The sequence below is a fragment of the Apodemus sylvaticus genome, chromosome 20 (genome assembly GCF_947179515.1).
Source record: "Apodemus sylvaticus chromosome 20, mApoSyl1.1, whole genome shotgun sequence".
NCBI classification, from domain to species: domain Eukaryota; kingdom Metazoa; phylum Chordata; class Mammalia; order Rodentia; family Muridae; genus Apodemus; species Apodemus sylvaticus.
In genome coordinates, this window is record NC_067491.1 from 31676361 (window position 1) to 31694203 (window position 17843).

The following is a 17843-nucleotide window of genomic DNA, read 5'->3' on the forward strand; positions in this document are numbered from 1 at the left end:
CCTTTCCAGTATTCATGTCACTGGTGATGTGTATTTAATTTACTTGAAAGTAACCATGATTTAAAATTGTAGCCACCAATTTTCTAAAAAAAATAAATATTTACTTTAATATCCACACTCTGCTAAACCTGAAAATGTTTACTAGGAGAGTTTAAATATCAATGGAGCTCCTAAGCACATCTTATACATAAAGTTTGCCAGCGTGAAAACTTGAAGCCATGAGAGGGCAGCATTGTCCAAAAAGTGCTGTAAGATTCACTACTGCTGTTGGCTGAGGGTGTCAGGATGGGTATCAGAAACAGGATCCGTTAATTAAATGGAGTTGACACTCTTCTGCATCCTAACAAAGCCGTGATCCTCAGGGAGGCCTCGCATTCACACAGAATACAGGAGCATTAAATACCGGTCATAGCTGGTCAAGAGAAAGAAGGTCATTTTTTCCTGTTCATATTTTTATATACTTTTATTAGCCAAGGAATATGAATCAAAAAATATTTATTTAATGCGAAAATGAAAACATGGCAGGGGCAGAAAGCCTAGCAATTTCAAACAGTAGTGGGTGATGGGATAAATTGCCAAGAGAGGGGGAAAAACTGCGGAAGAAGCTGGTTACTCACAAAACACAGTTGAGGAGCAACGAGGGAGGGGCCTGTAGGGCAGCTAGGGAAACCCAGGTCTTGATGAAATGTGCCAGGCTAAAGCAGGCCATCCTCTGTGAAGAGCAGCAGGCTCCGGTGTCCTGCCTAGCTGAGATTACAGCCCTCTTAAGCAGGTCTGGCTTCTTTCATATGGCTCCTTTGTTACAACAGATTATTTGCATAGAAAAAGCAGCTGAAGAGGCAAGCATGGAAAGATGGTGGAGGAATTGCTTGGCAGTCTCTATAGGAAGTCCAAAATTTTGTGACATCATGGTTTACTTACTTGATGTTTGGACCTGGGTTGTTGTTTTACCTAGTAAGTAATTTCCCCCCTTGTGATCAACATCAACAGGGTAATGACTCGTCCTGTTTTGCATTTTTTTCTGACTGTCAGTTCTGTTGCCCTCCACACAAAATATATTTCAGAACTTGGTGGTCAGAACTGGAGTTATCAGATACTGAGGGAAGTTTAAGATTCAGAACTGCCGTGCAGTAAGGCGAGAGGCCCATGTCTATTGAAAACATGCAGTGTCAATAACCTGAGGGCAGCGAGCATATTTGGAAGTAAGACTAGATGAGCAGGCTGGGGACAGGGAGTGGGTGGCTGGTTTTGATGCCTTGCACTCCTTAGAAACTCTAAGTGGAGAGATTTGGGTGCATAGAAGCTGGCGTAATATAAGGGTAGAAAGTATAGACTGCAGCCACAATAGATGTTTTTATATCTATATCAAATTTACTCATGCTCAATTAAGCTTTTATAATTTAAAAAAGGTGAAAACAGGTCTATAGTTTTGAAGGAAGAGTGACACAGAAGGAGAAAAAGGATTCATCAGCTCTTTTAATTCCTGAAAGTCTCAAGGATATGATTCTTGTTCAGTAGGTATTTGCTGGCTTTATTTTCAATAAAACTGGTTTAAGCCATTTTTGTATTATTAAATCATATCCTAGAATTAAGGAATGCAGAATATTTCAACACACTCGTTTGAAGGAGAAATTTTGGGAAAGGAGCTTCCAAAATAATGGTATAGCTAATGAATGCTTTTAAATGAGAAAAAACAAGAATAATCTATATTGACAACACCTCAGCAAAATGAAATATACTTAAGATTTATTTTATTTACATTGAAAGCTTCTAGAAATAATAAGAATTTCAGTCAAACACTACACTGTTGTACTTCCAAAAACAATAAGAGAATTCACTCTGATTTGTAAAGCAGTTGAGTCTCTCTACCTATTTCACATTAAATTCCCAGAATATACTAGCATATCTGGCACCTGATTCAACATTAAAGTTATGAATAAACATTAAAATGATATATTTATGGGTTTGTGGGTCTTTAGCAAATTGCAGATTTATATTTGGTAAGTTAAATTTAAATTAGTACTTGTATATGCAAACAAATATTGGTGTTAATGTGGTTCAAGAGGCCAGGGTCCATCCCAAGCCAAACTTAGCTGTGTTTTCTATGTGGTGCTGATCTTAGAGCCATGATGGATACAAGAGAGTCAGGATTTTCACTCCATGGTCTCATGCTAAGAACATGACAAAGGAGTTCCTGTGTGAAGACCCTGAAAAGGAAAAAAAAAAAGACCATTGTGTGAATATATTAAAGTGAATCCTAAGATGTCGGCTGTGGGACATCTGCCGAGACGGGCTATGTGTAGGGAATAGAGCCATCCAGAGACAGATGTATTTGGCAGAAAGCAAGACTGCAGGGAAAGATCCACATAGCCCTTTCAAAGTTTGCTCTTTCTCCTTTGTGCATTTGGCTCAAGTTGTGAGCTCCCAGCACCCCGCTCCTGTGACCATGGCTGCTGCTTGCTGCCCTGACTCTGCTCTGCACTAATGAGCTCTTACCCCTCTGGAACCATAAGCTAAAATAAATCCTGTCTTTCTTAAGTTGCTTTTGGTCTTGGTGTCTTATTGTAACAATATAAAACTAGCTAACACTGTTGTTTAGCATGAGGAACTTTTGTGTTATTCTCAGGAAGCCCTGGGCCCACCTGCTAGCAGCTCACAAAATTGGGCATATTCGCTCATGGTTGAAATCCCCACAGAAGGTAGAGGCAAGTCAGTTGATGTTAAAGGCTATGGAAAATATTTGTGACCGCCCCAGCCTATATGAGAGCCTGTGGTTAAAATACACACACACACACACACACACACACACACACACACACAGACTACGTTTTTATGATATTTTGTGTGAGAAGAATGGCATTAAGGCTGTGAATGAAAACTGAGTGTGTAATATAAGCTTGTGGAATTGTGCCTTCTCAAAGTGACTTACACATCTTCTGAGATATCACTAGAGATGTGAACAGTGTGTACGACATGTGCTACGTGTGCTATGGCATGGCTGCACATTTATTATTGCTAATTCTTCGTGAATTTTTGTAAAAAAAAAATACAAACAAAAACTTCCCAATGATCATAACACCTAAGGCACAGGTACCCCAGAAAAGAGACAGACATTGCTTGATAATTTCAATATGGTGTCTATAAACACACAAATGAGCCTCGTTGGGGCTCAGTTACTACTGGCAGACCACCATGGATTACCAGATTGCTCACCACAGAGCGTCCTTCCACAGACGTCGTTCTTTCTCCTCCCAATGTACAGGCAGAAACTTACTATGTTAGCAATAAATTATTAGTGTGCCTTGGTATTGATGATGTTTAAAATCTTGACTTTTCTCTTTGATGTACTTAATTCCAATATCCTAGATATTATATAAAGGATTCTTACTCTGGCTTTTTCCCAAATAATATGAGATGGAAAAAAAAATCTTCTGGTGCTTACATTACTACCTTCTCAGTCTTTAGACCAAACTTCTAAATAATGCAGGACCAAATCCTATTTTCACATTCCATAAAGCCATTTTTTTATTAATAAGAAATTACAAGGCCCTATATTCATAATGACCTCTCTTGTAATATGCTATATTAATACTATTTGTAACTTTAAAATACATAAAGAATTCAAATAACTTTGCTACATAAATTAATTAGTACAAAAGAGAAAACACCACTTTGCATATAGAATTATTTTTTCCTATTACCTGTTTTCTTTCTCTTGGGCTTCCATCTCTTATACGTGTTCTCTGTGTAGTTTAGCGAGGATATATTTATTGACCACATCATCTTCCAATGAATATCGTGACTCAAAAATAAGAAAATGCCACCTGGAAAATGTATATACATTCCAGTTTTCATAGTATTATTAATATTTCTGCCATTATAGTAAAGGAGGGCCATACATTTGATCTTCTGACTAAGATTACTTTATATTATCAAATTTAAGCAAGCATCAGCTGTTTCACAGAGCTCCACAGAGTGTTTATAATGCAATATAAAGGCATGTAGTAACAATATAACTACATGGTTGTGTTAGAGAAGGAATAACCTAGAAGTGGTCTTTTTGTCTTTTTTTCCCTAGAACCGTCTGTGCGACTAGCATTATTCAAAAAAAACAAAAATAAAGTTTCTGTTACAAAGTCACCAAAGAAGACACAACTCAGAAAAGACCATTACTTTGAAGGTAAGGTTTAATGAAAGACACAGAAAGGTAAAGGTCTGTAAGGATATAAAAATGTCATTGATAAGTAGATATTAATTAGCCCTGAAGCTCTGAATACTGAAGATACAATTAGCATATCAAATGATTCCCATGAAGAAGGAAGAAGAGGGCCCTAATCCTGGAAAGGCTTGATCCAGCATTGTAGGGGAGTACCAGGACAGAGAAAAGGGAGGGGGAAAGATAGGAGAATGGATGGAGAGAAGAGGACTTATGGGACATATTGGGGGGACTGGGAAAAGGGAAAGCTTTTAGAATGTAAACAAAGAATATAGAAAATAAATTTTAAAAAATGTGTTATTAAAAATGTTTTTGGTCCTCATAAGATCTACAGTACACATGCAAAACATAAATAGGCCAACTAGCTTTGAATAAGAATGAAATATATTTATCAAACTAAAACCACTATTTGTCATGCTAATATTAGTATATTTTTTCATTTGTGTTATCTACATATTAAATGCTCTTTATTTTTATGTTAATAAGCCTGTAATATTACATTATCAGTTGTTTTAATGTTGAAATAAAATATATACAGGTGCAAATTTGATTAGCTTCAATTAGTGAGTTTTATCACATGCTAAAATGATATTCTAATATACTTATGGTTAGCATGTTCAAATTTCATTAAAAAGTACAAATTATACTCTATTATTTAAAATACATTTCCTCAAACTACACAAATCTGTTGTCTAACAGGGTAGACAATATAGTCAATATATCCTTTATATTCTATGTAATCAATAGTAAAAGCTTTCTGTTACTTTTAGAACTGAAAACTTTTATAGCTGGATGATAGTTTACATTTCTGATTTTAGCATTCAGAAGACTTGTAGACTTGTATTATTAAACAGAACCACAATGTGACCAGTTTCATACCTGTTTGTAGGACTAACATTTTTTATAGTTTATTCTTGTGCTTTCTGATAATCATTTATAATATGGTCAAATGGCATATACATTTTGAATGGAAAGTAACTATTGTCTTCTGTAACTTTTATGTAATAAATCTTAAAACACCCACATACTTAATAACTTGATTTAGAAGGGGTTCATTGTGATTTGCATTTCATTATGATTTGGAAGTGATTACATTATTATGATATAGAGAGACATATTAAAACAGTATGTCAGAAGACATGACACCAGGAATTTTCTTGAAAGTCTGTAACAATAAACACATACTTAGACATGCAAAGCATGTGTGCAGTTCATTGAGCTTATTGTATGCAAAGATTATGGCAAGTGTACATGTATATGGTATGTGTATCCATTTTATTGTTTTAATATTTCCAATTTCATGCTAAAACAACTTCAACTTGTGCCCATTAAGGGTATCAACTCGATATTGGGACTTGAGGGATAAATAACCAGTTAAGCATAGTGGACGCCTTGGATTCAAATCCCAGCATCTGCTTGGACACTTAGAATTACTTGTGATACTAGGTCTAGAATATTCAAAACCCTCTTCTGTCCTCCTTAAGCAACAAGCACACATGTGATACACAGACATACATGTAAGCAAAAGCATCTATATACCTAAAATAAAAAAAGTATACAAAACTTCAAATGTTAAGGAATCTTTTAATAGAATTAAATTGTATTTCCTAAAATAAAATAAACATGGACTTTCAAACAGCATTCTTTTTCATGTTATAATGTTAATGTTACTAGTTCACTATTTTTAGAAGAAAATAGTAATGAGATTAGTGTCAACCGCATAGATAACCTCTCCGTCAGAGACACCCTTACTATAGAAGAGAAATACTTAGAAGAAAAAGACATTTAAGTTAGATGGCAGATATTTAGAGAGAAAAGCTGTATTGAAAAAATGTTCTAGTGTATTCCTCCCCAAAATATTACATGTAAACAGCATATTTTTCAAACTATGAGCCAATATGAACTAGGCAAAGAAATGCTCACAGAGGAGACAGGGAATGCATGAAAGAACACCGAGTGCTCATATGTTTTATCAGCAAAATTGTTTTTCGTATTGGTTTTAGTTTTTTTCCTCCCACATGTTCGGCATTATATGTTTTTTGCAGTCCAAAATATGTGGAACTTTTGTCATTATTTTAAATGAATATTATGCACATATAGATTTCCTAACTTGTGGATAACAACTATTGTGCTTATTTTAAGTCTTTTGATTTTAAGGAATGAGCTTGACCATAATCTTTCTACATGAAAGACAATTTAGAGTTAACATGTTAACATTTGTGAAGAAGAGTTAAAGATAGAATGCTTCTTGTTGTTGCACTGAACCCCATGTTGACTTTAACATTGCTCTGAACTCAACCTGCTCCTAAGTGTCTAAGTCAAGTAATACAGAAGATAAAATTTAACAGGCTGACCAGCTGTAGCTGTCCAGTCAAGGCTGCATTCTTTAACTGAGTCTTTTGAGATAAAGCTTATTTGTTACAGAGTATACAGTATCATAAAATAGAACAGTGTATTGTTTATATAGAGAGTTATATATTGTTTTATAATATCTAATATAAAACTAGAATTCAATTAATTTTAGTGTTACATAACCAGCATTACCTCTTCATTTTTGAATATTAGAACTTATTTTCCCTTAAGAAAAAACTGAAATAAAATTAATAGTGGGAATTTGAGACCCCCTACAATGAGAGAAATCAAAATTAAATTTGCTATAGGTCAGATTAAGTAACTCCATGTGGAATAGTATCTCAGAACTATGGTACGCAAGCACTGTTTTTTAATTTTTTTTTGATTTTCTTCAAATTAGATCATAGTATTATTTGAGTATTGATTCTATAATTCTAATTTATTTTATAGTAACACGATATGACTTATAGAAAAACATTCTTTTTCAATTTTACAGTCATGACCATATAAAATGTTATGAGTATTGTAAATTGTATTAAATGCTTTGATTATTACTATAGCCTCTTTTCTAGATGTCAATAGATAAATAAAGACATTCAAATTAAAATTAGTGTTACACCTGTGGAATATTGGATATGAATTATATTAAAAAATACAGGATTACAAACCTTAGCTTTCATCAGTCTATATAAAATACCTATTTATATAGTTTGACATTTACATGAAATGTAAAATATATCTTTACCTTAAACCTAAGGAAGGCTAAGTTTGACCACATCTGTGCCCAAAGTAACCAAAGGCATAGGCAATGTGTCAGATATCATCTGGTTCTTCCTATAGGACTGAAGGCTTACAGACTGTACAGACTATAGATTATTACAATTTTTTGTTTGTTCAATTGATTGTTAGGTACCTATCTTAGCCTCTTCTGTAATCACAGATAGTTCTCACTTGAGTTTACTATCTAATCTTGCCCTGAAAGTCTCTAAAGACAAATTTTGTTTTGTTTCCTTGTAAGTGAACTGGTAAAAGTCCCCAAATCACTCTTTAATGTTTGTCACTGACCTATGAGGAAACAGTGTCATCCTGTTATAAGTATCTATGCCACAATTTGTCTAACAAAATTTCAATCACTTTTAAAAAAATAGCTGTTTCAAATTTATCCTTTTAATTAGTTTATGTAAGCACAGTTAATCAAATAAATTATTCTTAAATACATATAGAATGAAATTCTTTATACTGATTTACAAAGGTTATTTTCAGGTTCAATTATTAAAAAATGGTATATAGATGACCATGGTATATAGATGTCACTACTATCCTTGATATTCCCTATTATAAGCTATTTTACTGTTTTTAATATTATACTCCTTGATAAATCATTTTATAAAATTATGAGGAACAATGTGTTAATTTGCATATATATATATACTATGTGACATGGTTAAATGCAGCTAATGAAAATATATGTTATTCTTCAATGTATAATTTTTTGCTGTTTTATTTATTTATTATTGGATATTTTATTTATTTACGTTTCAAATATTACCCCCTTTCCCAGTTTCCCCTCCAGAAACCCCCATCCCATCCTCCCTTTCCTGCTTCTATGAGAGAGCTTCCCCATCCACCTACCCACTTCTACCTCCCCGCCCTGGCATTCCCCTACACCAGGGCATCGAGCCTTCCCAGGACAAAGTGCTTGTTTTCCCACTGATGTCCAACAAGGCCATCCTCCGCTACATATGCAGCTGGAGCCATGGGTCCCTCCATGTCTACTCTTTGGTTGGTGGTTTACTCCCTGGGAGCTCTTGGGGAGCGGCGGGGGGAGGGATCTGTTTGGTTGATATTATTGTTCTTCCTATGGTTTGTAAACCACTTCAGCTCCTTGTCCTTTCTCTAACTCCTCTATTGGGGATCCCATTGGGAACCCCATGCTCAGTCCAATGGTTGGCTATGAGCATCTGCCTCTGTATTTGATAGGTTCTGGCAGGGCCTTTCAAGAGACAAGCTATATCAGGCACCTGTCAGCAAGCACTTCTTGGCATCTGCAATAGTGTCTGACTTTGGTGTCTGTATATGAGTATATGCCCCAAGGTGGAGAAGTTTCTTGATGGCCTTTCCTTCAGTCTCAGCTCCACAGTTTGTCTCCATATTTCCTCCTGTGAGTATTTTTCTTTCCCCCTTCAAAGAAATACTGAAGCATCCACACTTTGGGCTTCCTTCTTGAGCTTCATGTGGTCTGAATTGTGTTTAGGATATTCAGAGCTTTTGGGCCAGTATCCACTTATGAGTGAGTGCATACTATGTGTGTCTTTTTTTTATGACTGGGTTACCTCACTCAGGATGATATTTTCTAACTTCCATCCATTTGCTTCAGAATTTCCTGAATCCTTTGTTTTTAATAGCTGAGTAGTACTTCATTGTGTAAATGTACCATGTTTTCTGTTCCATTCCTCTGTTGAAGCCTTTTTTCAGCTTCTGGCTATTATATATAAGGATGCTTATAGTGAAACATTTATACCCTTAACTATTATGAGAGAGATACTACACCACTACTTTCTGTGGTGGTTTTGATATATGGTGGATCTCATTGCCTATTATTCTTGTCTTGGTAGCCTTTGAGTATCAACTTCTCATTTCCTTCACCCTCAATTCCTTAAGTTCTGGTAACTGTGATTCTACTATGTTCATAAGCTGAACATTACTAGATTCTACATCTGTGTACATGATGTTCCCTTTGGCTTGTTTATACTTTCTTATTTTGCTTCCATGAATTTCTTTCAAATTCATTCATATCGTCACAAATTATGGGATTCCTTTTAACCTATTTAAGTGAACAATATTGCTTTTTGCATGTATGCCATATTTTCTTTATCCATTCGTGTTATAATATGCACTGCAGTTATTTACATATCTTGGTGACTATGAATAATGCACTTGCATCAATAATACAGATTTGCAGATATCTCTAACATACTGTCTTCATTTCCTTTGGATAATTGCCAAGTAGTGAAATTGCTTGATTAAATCGTATTTCTACTTTTAGTTTCCTGAAGACTTTCTATAGTGTTTTAAACAATTGTTTGTACTAATTTATATCTTGCTAGCCATGTATATTTGTTCCATTTTGTCAACATGACAGCTTTTTATTTTCTGTGCTTGTGATTTTTGCCATCTAACTAAAGTAGATACTCTGTCCTTGTTTTCATTGTCCTCATATTAGTAGTTCCGAAAATTTTCTCATTTATACGTTCATCATTTGTATGTCATATATATGATAGATTAGATAGATAGATAGATAGATAGATAGATAGATAGATAGATAGATGGATAGATAGATAAGTGAATGGATGGTAAGATGGATGCAGAGAGAGACAGTGTGTGTATGAGAGAGAGAGAGAGAGAGAGAGAGAGAGAGAATTTTAAAATTTTGCCTTTAAGTAATGTCTTTGAATTCTCTTCCTATTTTCCATGTTCTAGTTTCAATTTATTGAAAGCATTATCCATTACTTGTTATGTGTTCTTGGGATTCATGTGCAAAAATAACACTAACCACAAATGTGTGGGTTTGCTTCTGAGTTTCCTGTCCCATTTCATTGGCTTGTGTGTCTGTCTCCATGGCAGCATTCTGGTGCATTCGTGACAATCAATTTCTAATAAGTTTTGAAATCTGGGAAGTTGATGCCTTAATCCTCATTCTGTAAGCTCAAGATAGCTTTAGTTCTTTTGTGGTTCTGTGCAAATTTAATACTTTTATTATATTTCTGTGGAAAAATAACCTTGGGATTTTGAAACAATTATGTTGAATCCATCCAAACATTTTGCATGAAGATGTTAGCAAAAAATAACTTATAGCCTGTTAGCCTGGGATAGCTTTCCATTCTCTAAACTTCGTTTCATAGTTGGCTGTGTTTCTAATGTGTTTGCTAGTCTTCAATATAGAGTTCTTTTTCAGTTCTGTAACTAAATTGGTATAGAAAGATTTCATTGTTGTTGCTTTGTAATTAAGTTGTTGATTTTATTTTTGCATGCTCTTTGGTTGGTGGTTATTATAACTGTCCCCGTGACAAAAGGGAACCAGTGACTTTGAGAATTTGATAACTGACTTGTCCAAAGTTAAATATATAGAGTTTTCCATGTATAGGAAGCAAGAGCCTTAAAAAGGGACCTTAATTCTGTGAGCCCCCATAGCCCAGGTTAGTTGATTTTGTAGATCTTCTTGTGGTGTCTTTGACCCCTTTGGCTTCCTAAGTCCTATCCCTGAGACTTCCAAAGACTCCTTAAGCTCTGCCTGATGTTTGGCTGTAGTTCTCTTCATCTGTTTCCACTCACTGCTGGATTAAGCATTTCAGAATACAGTTGTGCTAGGCCCCTGTCTACAAGCATAGTAGAGTATTAATATGAGTGCCAGGGGTTGTCTCTCTCCCATGGGATGGGTTTCAAGTTGGCAGTCATTTGCTGTCTCTTGCCTCAGTCTCTGTTCCATCTTTATCCTTGTGCATCTTGTAAGCAATACAAGTTTTGGGTTGAATGTTTGTGTGTGGGTTGATGGCCCCTTCCTTCCACTGGAAGTTCTTTGTGGCTGCAGGAAGTGGCCACTTCAGTCTCTCTATCCCTTGCTCGTAGGAATCTCACCTAGGGTCAGTCCCATAGAATGCCTTCTATATCTTTTTCTTGCCTAATTTCTCTAGTTAGAATTACTAGCACACTGTAGTCATTTTTATTCTATTATATTAAAGAAAAAGCTTTCAAATGTTCACTATGGAACGTAAATATCCTTCATTTTGTTAATATGGTGTGTCATATTTTTAAGGGTCATGTGTCAAAACATACATGCATCACAGAAATAAATGGTTTGAATCTAAACTTTAACACTTACTAGCTCTCTGGTCTTCAGGAGGCAAACTGATGTTAATTTACTATTTTGTGTCAGTGTTTATTATGTATTTACTTTTATTTTAATTAAGGCTTATTTTGCTATTTGCATGTTAGGTTATTGAGAACCAAACTATAAGACTCTATAAACTAGAGTTTCATGATTATTATTGGAAATAATGTGTGTGTGTGTGTGTGTGTGTGTGTGTGTGCTGGAAACTGAGCTACAATCCATCTTTTAAGATATTCTTTACTTCTGAGTCATCAATTGCATTCAAAAAGTTGGTTAATAATTACACCTAGTTTGGTGAATATGGACATTATGACCCTAGATACTGTTTGTGAAGTACAAAAATACCCAATATACTTATGAAGTAAGTGGTCAAAAACTGTAATTATTGACAACATTAATGAATTTTAAGTTAATGGATATTTATTAAATTGTGCATTTCTTATTAAGCACTATGAAGCTAATTTCTTTAAGAGAGCCAGGAAAGGGGAAATCATTTGAAATGTAAATAAAAAATAAATCAAATAAAAAAAGAAAGAAAGAAAAAAAGAGATACATATATTATAACTGTCCCCAGCTTAGAAATAGAGAACCTGTGACTTTGAGAATTTGATAATTGACTTGTCTAAAGTCAAATATATAGAGTATATATACATGTATGTGAACTGAGAGCCTTAAGAAGGGACCTAAATTCTACATGAAACCAAAACTGGAGTAATGAAAACATAATGTAAAATTTGAAGAACAAGATTTCAGCATAGCTCTGAAATGTTAAAAAAAAAAAAGTGAGATAAATATAAAGACTAATAATAGATAATAGATTGCTAGGAGACCAATGGTGATATTCATTTTTAATTCTTACATACTTGTTTGCATCAATATTAATGAGGAAGTAGATGTCTGCTGTTATAGCAACTAGTGTTTGGTGTTTATGTTGTAGTTAGCTAATAGCATTAAAATCACAATCGTGTTAGGTTATTGAGAACCAAACTACATGACTCTGGTTTCATGATCATCATTGGAAATACTTGACTTCACATCCATTCATTTTCAGGTACTTAGCAACCATCGCACGCAGTCCCAGAGTGAACAGGTGTATTTTGAATTCATTCATGATCATTAATATTTATGCATAAATGAAATTCCTTGCTTACTCTAATCTACTGAACTTATAAATTGGCTGCCTCTGAAGCTAAAGCAAATTTAGAATTCTGGGGTTAGCCAGCAGGTAAAAATGAAGTCAGAAAAAAAATGGTTCTAGCCTGACAACTTTCTCAGGAAGATAATTTTAAACCTCAGTTCTTTATTCTCTGGAACAATTTGACTTGATTTTAAAGTCAAGTTTTTTTGTTTTTGTTTTTTTTTTTTTTTAAGCCCAGTACGGTGCTGTCATCACAAACATGAATCCTATTTGTCTTCCTGCAAAATAGAAGATTTACAGATCCCATATGTTCCTTTATGTCATAAACGCTTAAATATTTCGTATTAAATTTGCAAGTAATGAAGACTTTTGAAAAACTTTAATTTCTATAATTTTTACTTCAGAGCATTGTAATCAAACCATCTTCTTTTGTGGTATTTTTTGCTTTATGATTATAAGCATTTTCGCCTGCTTTCTCTAGTTTAATGACAGGTTGGAGCACAAAATCATATTATCCAGACTGTTTGAGGGTAGGTCTTGTCTTTCCATAGCTGTGTATATAATACTTACTAATAGTGTGCAGTGTTTATGTATTAAGAGTTAGCAGAGATTTACTAACATTTAGATTGACTAGCATTTAGCCACAGGGAATGTGCCAGCAATGAAAACCTAACAGTATCCTACTAAAAGATGCCTGCTGTCTTATTTCTGTGGAGAAAAACACATTAATGATCAGAATAGACAAGAATAGAGAGATTTATAAAATGTGGTATATTTTTTCAGTAGCTTGGTTTCCTACAATTACTAAAATTTGAATTATTACATTCATACCACATAGTGAATATCTTATATCATCTGTGTATCCTGTGATGTTATTTACAGGGTCCTAGGCCACAGAGCCATGAAGAAATGTATGCCATTTACTAGATTTGACCTGGCTTCCTATGTGTCTAAAAGACAAGAAAAATGCTCACACGCAACACTGAATGACAATAGTACACGTCTGTATTGTACTTTGTTTTAAAATCTATGTTGAGAGAATAGAACTATTAAAAGTAAACCATCAGCAAGTGATTTTCTAAGTAAGTGAAAACACACAGACCCCTGACATTAAATAATTTCAAAAAGAGATGAGGTGAAAGTTGCCTTTAAACATGTAGCTTATTTTGTCATAATGGATGGTTGTTTTTGTCCAACCCAGAAAAGGCTTTCACTTAACTTATTTTTTCTTTATTCTTCTCTCATACATTACATCTTACCTGCAGTTTCTCCTCCCTCCCCTACCCTCAGGCTGCCCCCTTCCCTTTTGTCTTCTCTCTCCCTCAGATCCACCTTCAACTCCCCCCACCCACAGCCTTTTCCCCTTCTGTAGGCTGCGCTTCTATTGATGGTATTCTTTGTTTTACATAAGTTTTTGAGTTTTTTTTTTTTTGAGGTCCTATTTATTAATCATTGATCTTAGTGCCTGTACTATCGGTGTTCTATTCAAGAAGTTGTCTCCTGTGCCCATGAGTTCAAGATATTACCCACTTTCTCTTCTATCGGATTTACTTTATGTTGAAGTCTTGGATTCACTTGGACTTGAGTTTTATGCAGGATACTAGATACGGATCTATTTCTGTTTTTCTACATGCAGACATCTAGTTAGACCAGCACCACTCGTTGAAAATGCTTTCTTTTTATCCATTGTATATTTCTGGCTTTATCAAAAATCAGGTGTCCGTAGGTGTGTAGATGTATATCTATGTCTTCAACGTGATTCAATTGATTATTATCCTTTTGCTCTCTCTCAAAGATCAGTCATTTAGGAAGACTTTCTTAAGCCATTACTCACTGCATTTCCACCATATTCCAAATAATGTTTTGTATATTATATATTACAATATAATAAATAAATATTATTCTCGTTGTTCTTTACGGTCATTTACAGTTTGTATAAAGCATTGTTCCAATTGTTTTTTATCCCTACAACTACTGTAATTCTCATGATAAACTTTCATGATCCAAGAAAAGAAAAATCTTCATTACTTTAAGATGAGGTATAAGTGAAAAGTCGTCTTTTATATGCAAGGAATTAAAAAAATGAATTAACATTATAATAGGTTACAAACTATTTCTTTTTTACCCAACTTAAGTAGGGAAGAAACGATTGAAGAAAGGATTAGCATAAATGAAAGTTAACAGTTAGTTGCAGACTTTTGGACATTGATATATTTTAATTTGTTTTGCTGACTTTAACTCTGAATAAACAGTGTTTGAACTCAAGAACACTAAGCTTTGTTGATACCCTTGTCACTTCAGTAACTAAGTGGAAAGATACACATGCACACCAAATCTCAAGCTACAGGGTATGTAAGAGAATACTTTCAAAAGCCAAATTTATTAGCAGAACTTTGTTTTTCATAAGAACTAAAAGCTCAAGATCAAGAATCTAGTCACTTCAGTTCCTAGAAATGGCTTTCTTTCTGATTTTCAAGTAGCTGCTTTCTTGGAGAAATGAGAAAACAAAGGGACAGAAGAGGGGGACCATGAAAAGAGAGGAGAGAGGGGTACAGGGGAGACCCATTAAGGATCCTACCTTCATGATTTGGAATTGTTTGAATGAGAATTGTGCCCCACAGAGTCTTTTTTCTAGTTGGTAGTATTTGGGGAGGTTGTGGAATCTTTGGGAAATGGAGCCTTGCTAGAGGAAGCATGTCACAGAGAGTGGCTTTTAGTTTGCACACACTCACCTCACCTACTGCTTGCTCTTTCTATTTCACAATTGCATTTGATGATGTAAGTTTTTAGCCTCCTCAACCAACCAACATGCCTGCAGCTGGTTTCTGTACTTTCTAACCATGATGGACTCTGACTACTCTAGAACCTATTCTATGAAAAGAAACTCTGCTAAAGCTCAAAGCACACATTGCACCTCACAAAATAATCGTGGGTGACTTCAACACTCCACTCTCATCAATGGACAGATCGTGGAAACAGAAACTAAACAGAGATACAGTGAAACTAACAGAAGTTATGGACCAAATGGATTTCATAGATATGTATAGAACGTTTCATTCTAAAGCAAAAGAATATACCTTCTTCTCAGCACCTCATGGCACCTTCTCCAAAATTGACCATATAATCTGTTACAAAACAGGCCTCAACAGATACAAGAAGATTGAAATAATCCCATGCATCCAATCTGATCACCACGGACAAATAGAAAAAAAAAAAAAAACACAAAGCCTACATTCACATGAGAGCTGAACACCTCCCTACTGAATGAGAACTTGGTCAAGGAAGAAATAAAGAAATTAAAGACCTTTTAGAATTTAATGAAAAATGAAAGCACAACATAGCCAAACTTAGGGTACCTAATGAAAGTAGTGCTAAGAAGAAAACTGGGCTCTGAGTGCCTCCAAAAAGAAACTGGAGGGAGCATACACTACCTGCTTAACAGCACACCTGAAAGTTCTAGAACAAAAAGAAGCAAATAAACCCAAGAGGAGTAGACTGCAGAAAAAAATTCAGACTCAGTCTTGAAATCAACCATGTAGAAACAATACAAAGAATCAACAAAACCAGGAGCTGGTTCTTTGAGAAAATCAACAAGATAGATAAATCCTTCACCAGATTAACCAGAGGGCACAAAGACAGTATCCAAAATCAGAAATGAAAAGGGAGATATAACAACAGAAACTAAAAGGAAATTAAAAAAAAAAAAAAACATCAGATCCTTGTACATTATTCTGCTGACATGACCAGCTAAGTTCTCATCTTTATATTGATTTAATGTATGTTTCACCTAATTAAAGAAGCCTCTTTTTCATTTTATTTATTTATTTTTGTTTAATTTTATTCGATATATATATATATTGGATTTGGTTTTTTCGAGACAGGGTTTCTCTGTATAGCCCTGGCTGTCCTGGAACTCACTCTGTAGACCAGGCTAGCCTCGAACTCAGAAATCCACCTGCCTCTGCCTCCCAGAGTGCTGGGATTACAGGCGTGCGCCACCATCGCCCAGCTGATATATTTTTTATTTACATTTCAAATGATTTCCCCTTTTCTGGTTCCCCACTCCCCGAAAGTCACATAAGCCCCCTTCCCTCCCTCTGTTCTCCCACCCATCCCTTCCCACTTCCCTGTTCTGGTTTTGTCTTATACTGCTACACTGGGTCTTTCCAGAACTAGGGGCCACTCCTCCGTTCTTCTTGTACCTCATTTGAAGTGTGGATTATGTTTTGCATATTCCAGTTTTCCAAGCTAATATCCACTTATTAGTGAGTGCATACCATGATTGATCTTTTGAGACTGGGTTACCTCACTTAGTATGATGTTCTCCCGCTCCATCCATTTGCCTAAGAATTTCATGACTCCACTGTTTCTAATGGCGGAATAGTACTCCATTGTGTTAGATATACCACATTTTTTGCATCCACTCTTCTGTTGAGGGATACCTGTGTTCTTTCCAGCTTCTGGCTATTATAAATAGGGCTGCTATGAACATAGTGGAACATGTATCCTTATTACATGCTGGGGAATCCTCTGGGTATATGCCCAGGAGTGGTATAGCAGGATCTTTCGGAAGTGATTAATATAAAATGGCGTCACTTGCTCCCTTCCCTTTTCCACATTTTAACACATCTCATGTTATCCTCCTTCAGTACCTCCATATCCCCTTTACTCTCTCTTAAATTTATGACTTTTTTTCTGTAATTACTTTTATGGCACAGAAACATACAGACACACACACACACACACACACACACACACACAAACTCTATAAATCTGAGAACCTTTTACTGTGGCAGGTAGTGATTAATTTAAAGATCCACAATTGGTCAGCAAACAGAAAACATGAGACTCTCGACTTCTCAGCTCTAAATGGAACACATAAGCACTCCTCCCAAGGCTCAGCAATCATTATGTAATAAGGTGCTGAAAGATAAATCCTAGGTGTAAAGATGAGCAAAGGAGAAGTCAACTGCAGAGTATTAGTATATAATAAAGAATAATGATCTACTTTAATTATAGATTGTGAATGAAATCAGGATATATTTGATAAATAATAAAAAATTATTAATATCATTAAATATAGTTGTTTTTACTGAGTTTAAATTCAGTATGAGGAAGACAGAAACTGGTATCACTATACTGATTTCCATTCCTTTTATATATTAAAAAAAACCTTTTAATTAATGTTTTGTGGATTTCATATCATGCACCCTCATCCCACACATCTCTCTTTACTCATACACCACCTC

At 35.0% G+C, this 17843-nt stretch overlaps 1 protein-coding gene across 1 annotated transcript in view; it reads left to right on the top strand.

The window, feature by feature from the left end:
* Positions 1 to 17843, top strand: part of Lrriq1 (leucine rich repeats and IQ motif containing 1) — a 190715-nt gene that overhangs the window by 122507 nt on the left and 50365 nt on the right. Inside the window, exon 22 of the mRNA XM_052165529.1 lies at positions 4079 to 4180. Coding sequence (XP_052021489.1) covers positions 4079 to 4180 — 102 coding nt within the window. The remainder of the gene's footprint in view (positions 1 to 4078; positions 4181 to 17843) is intronic.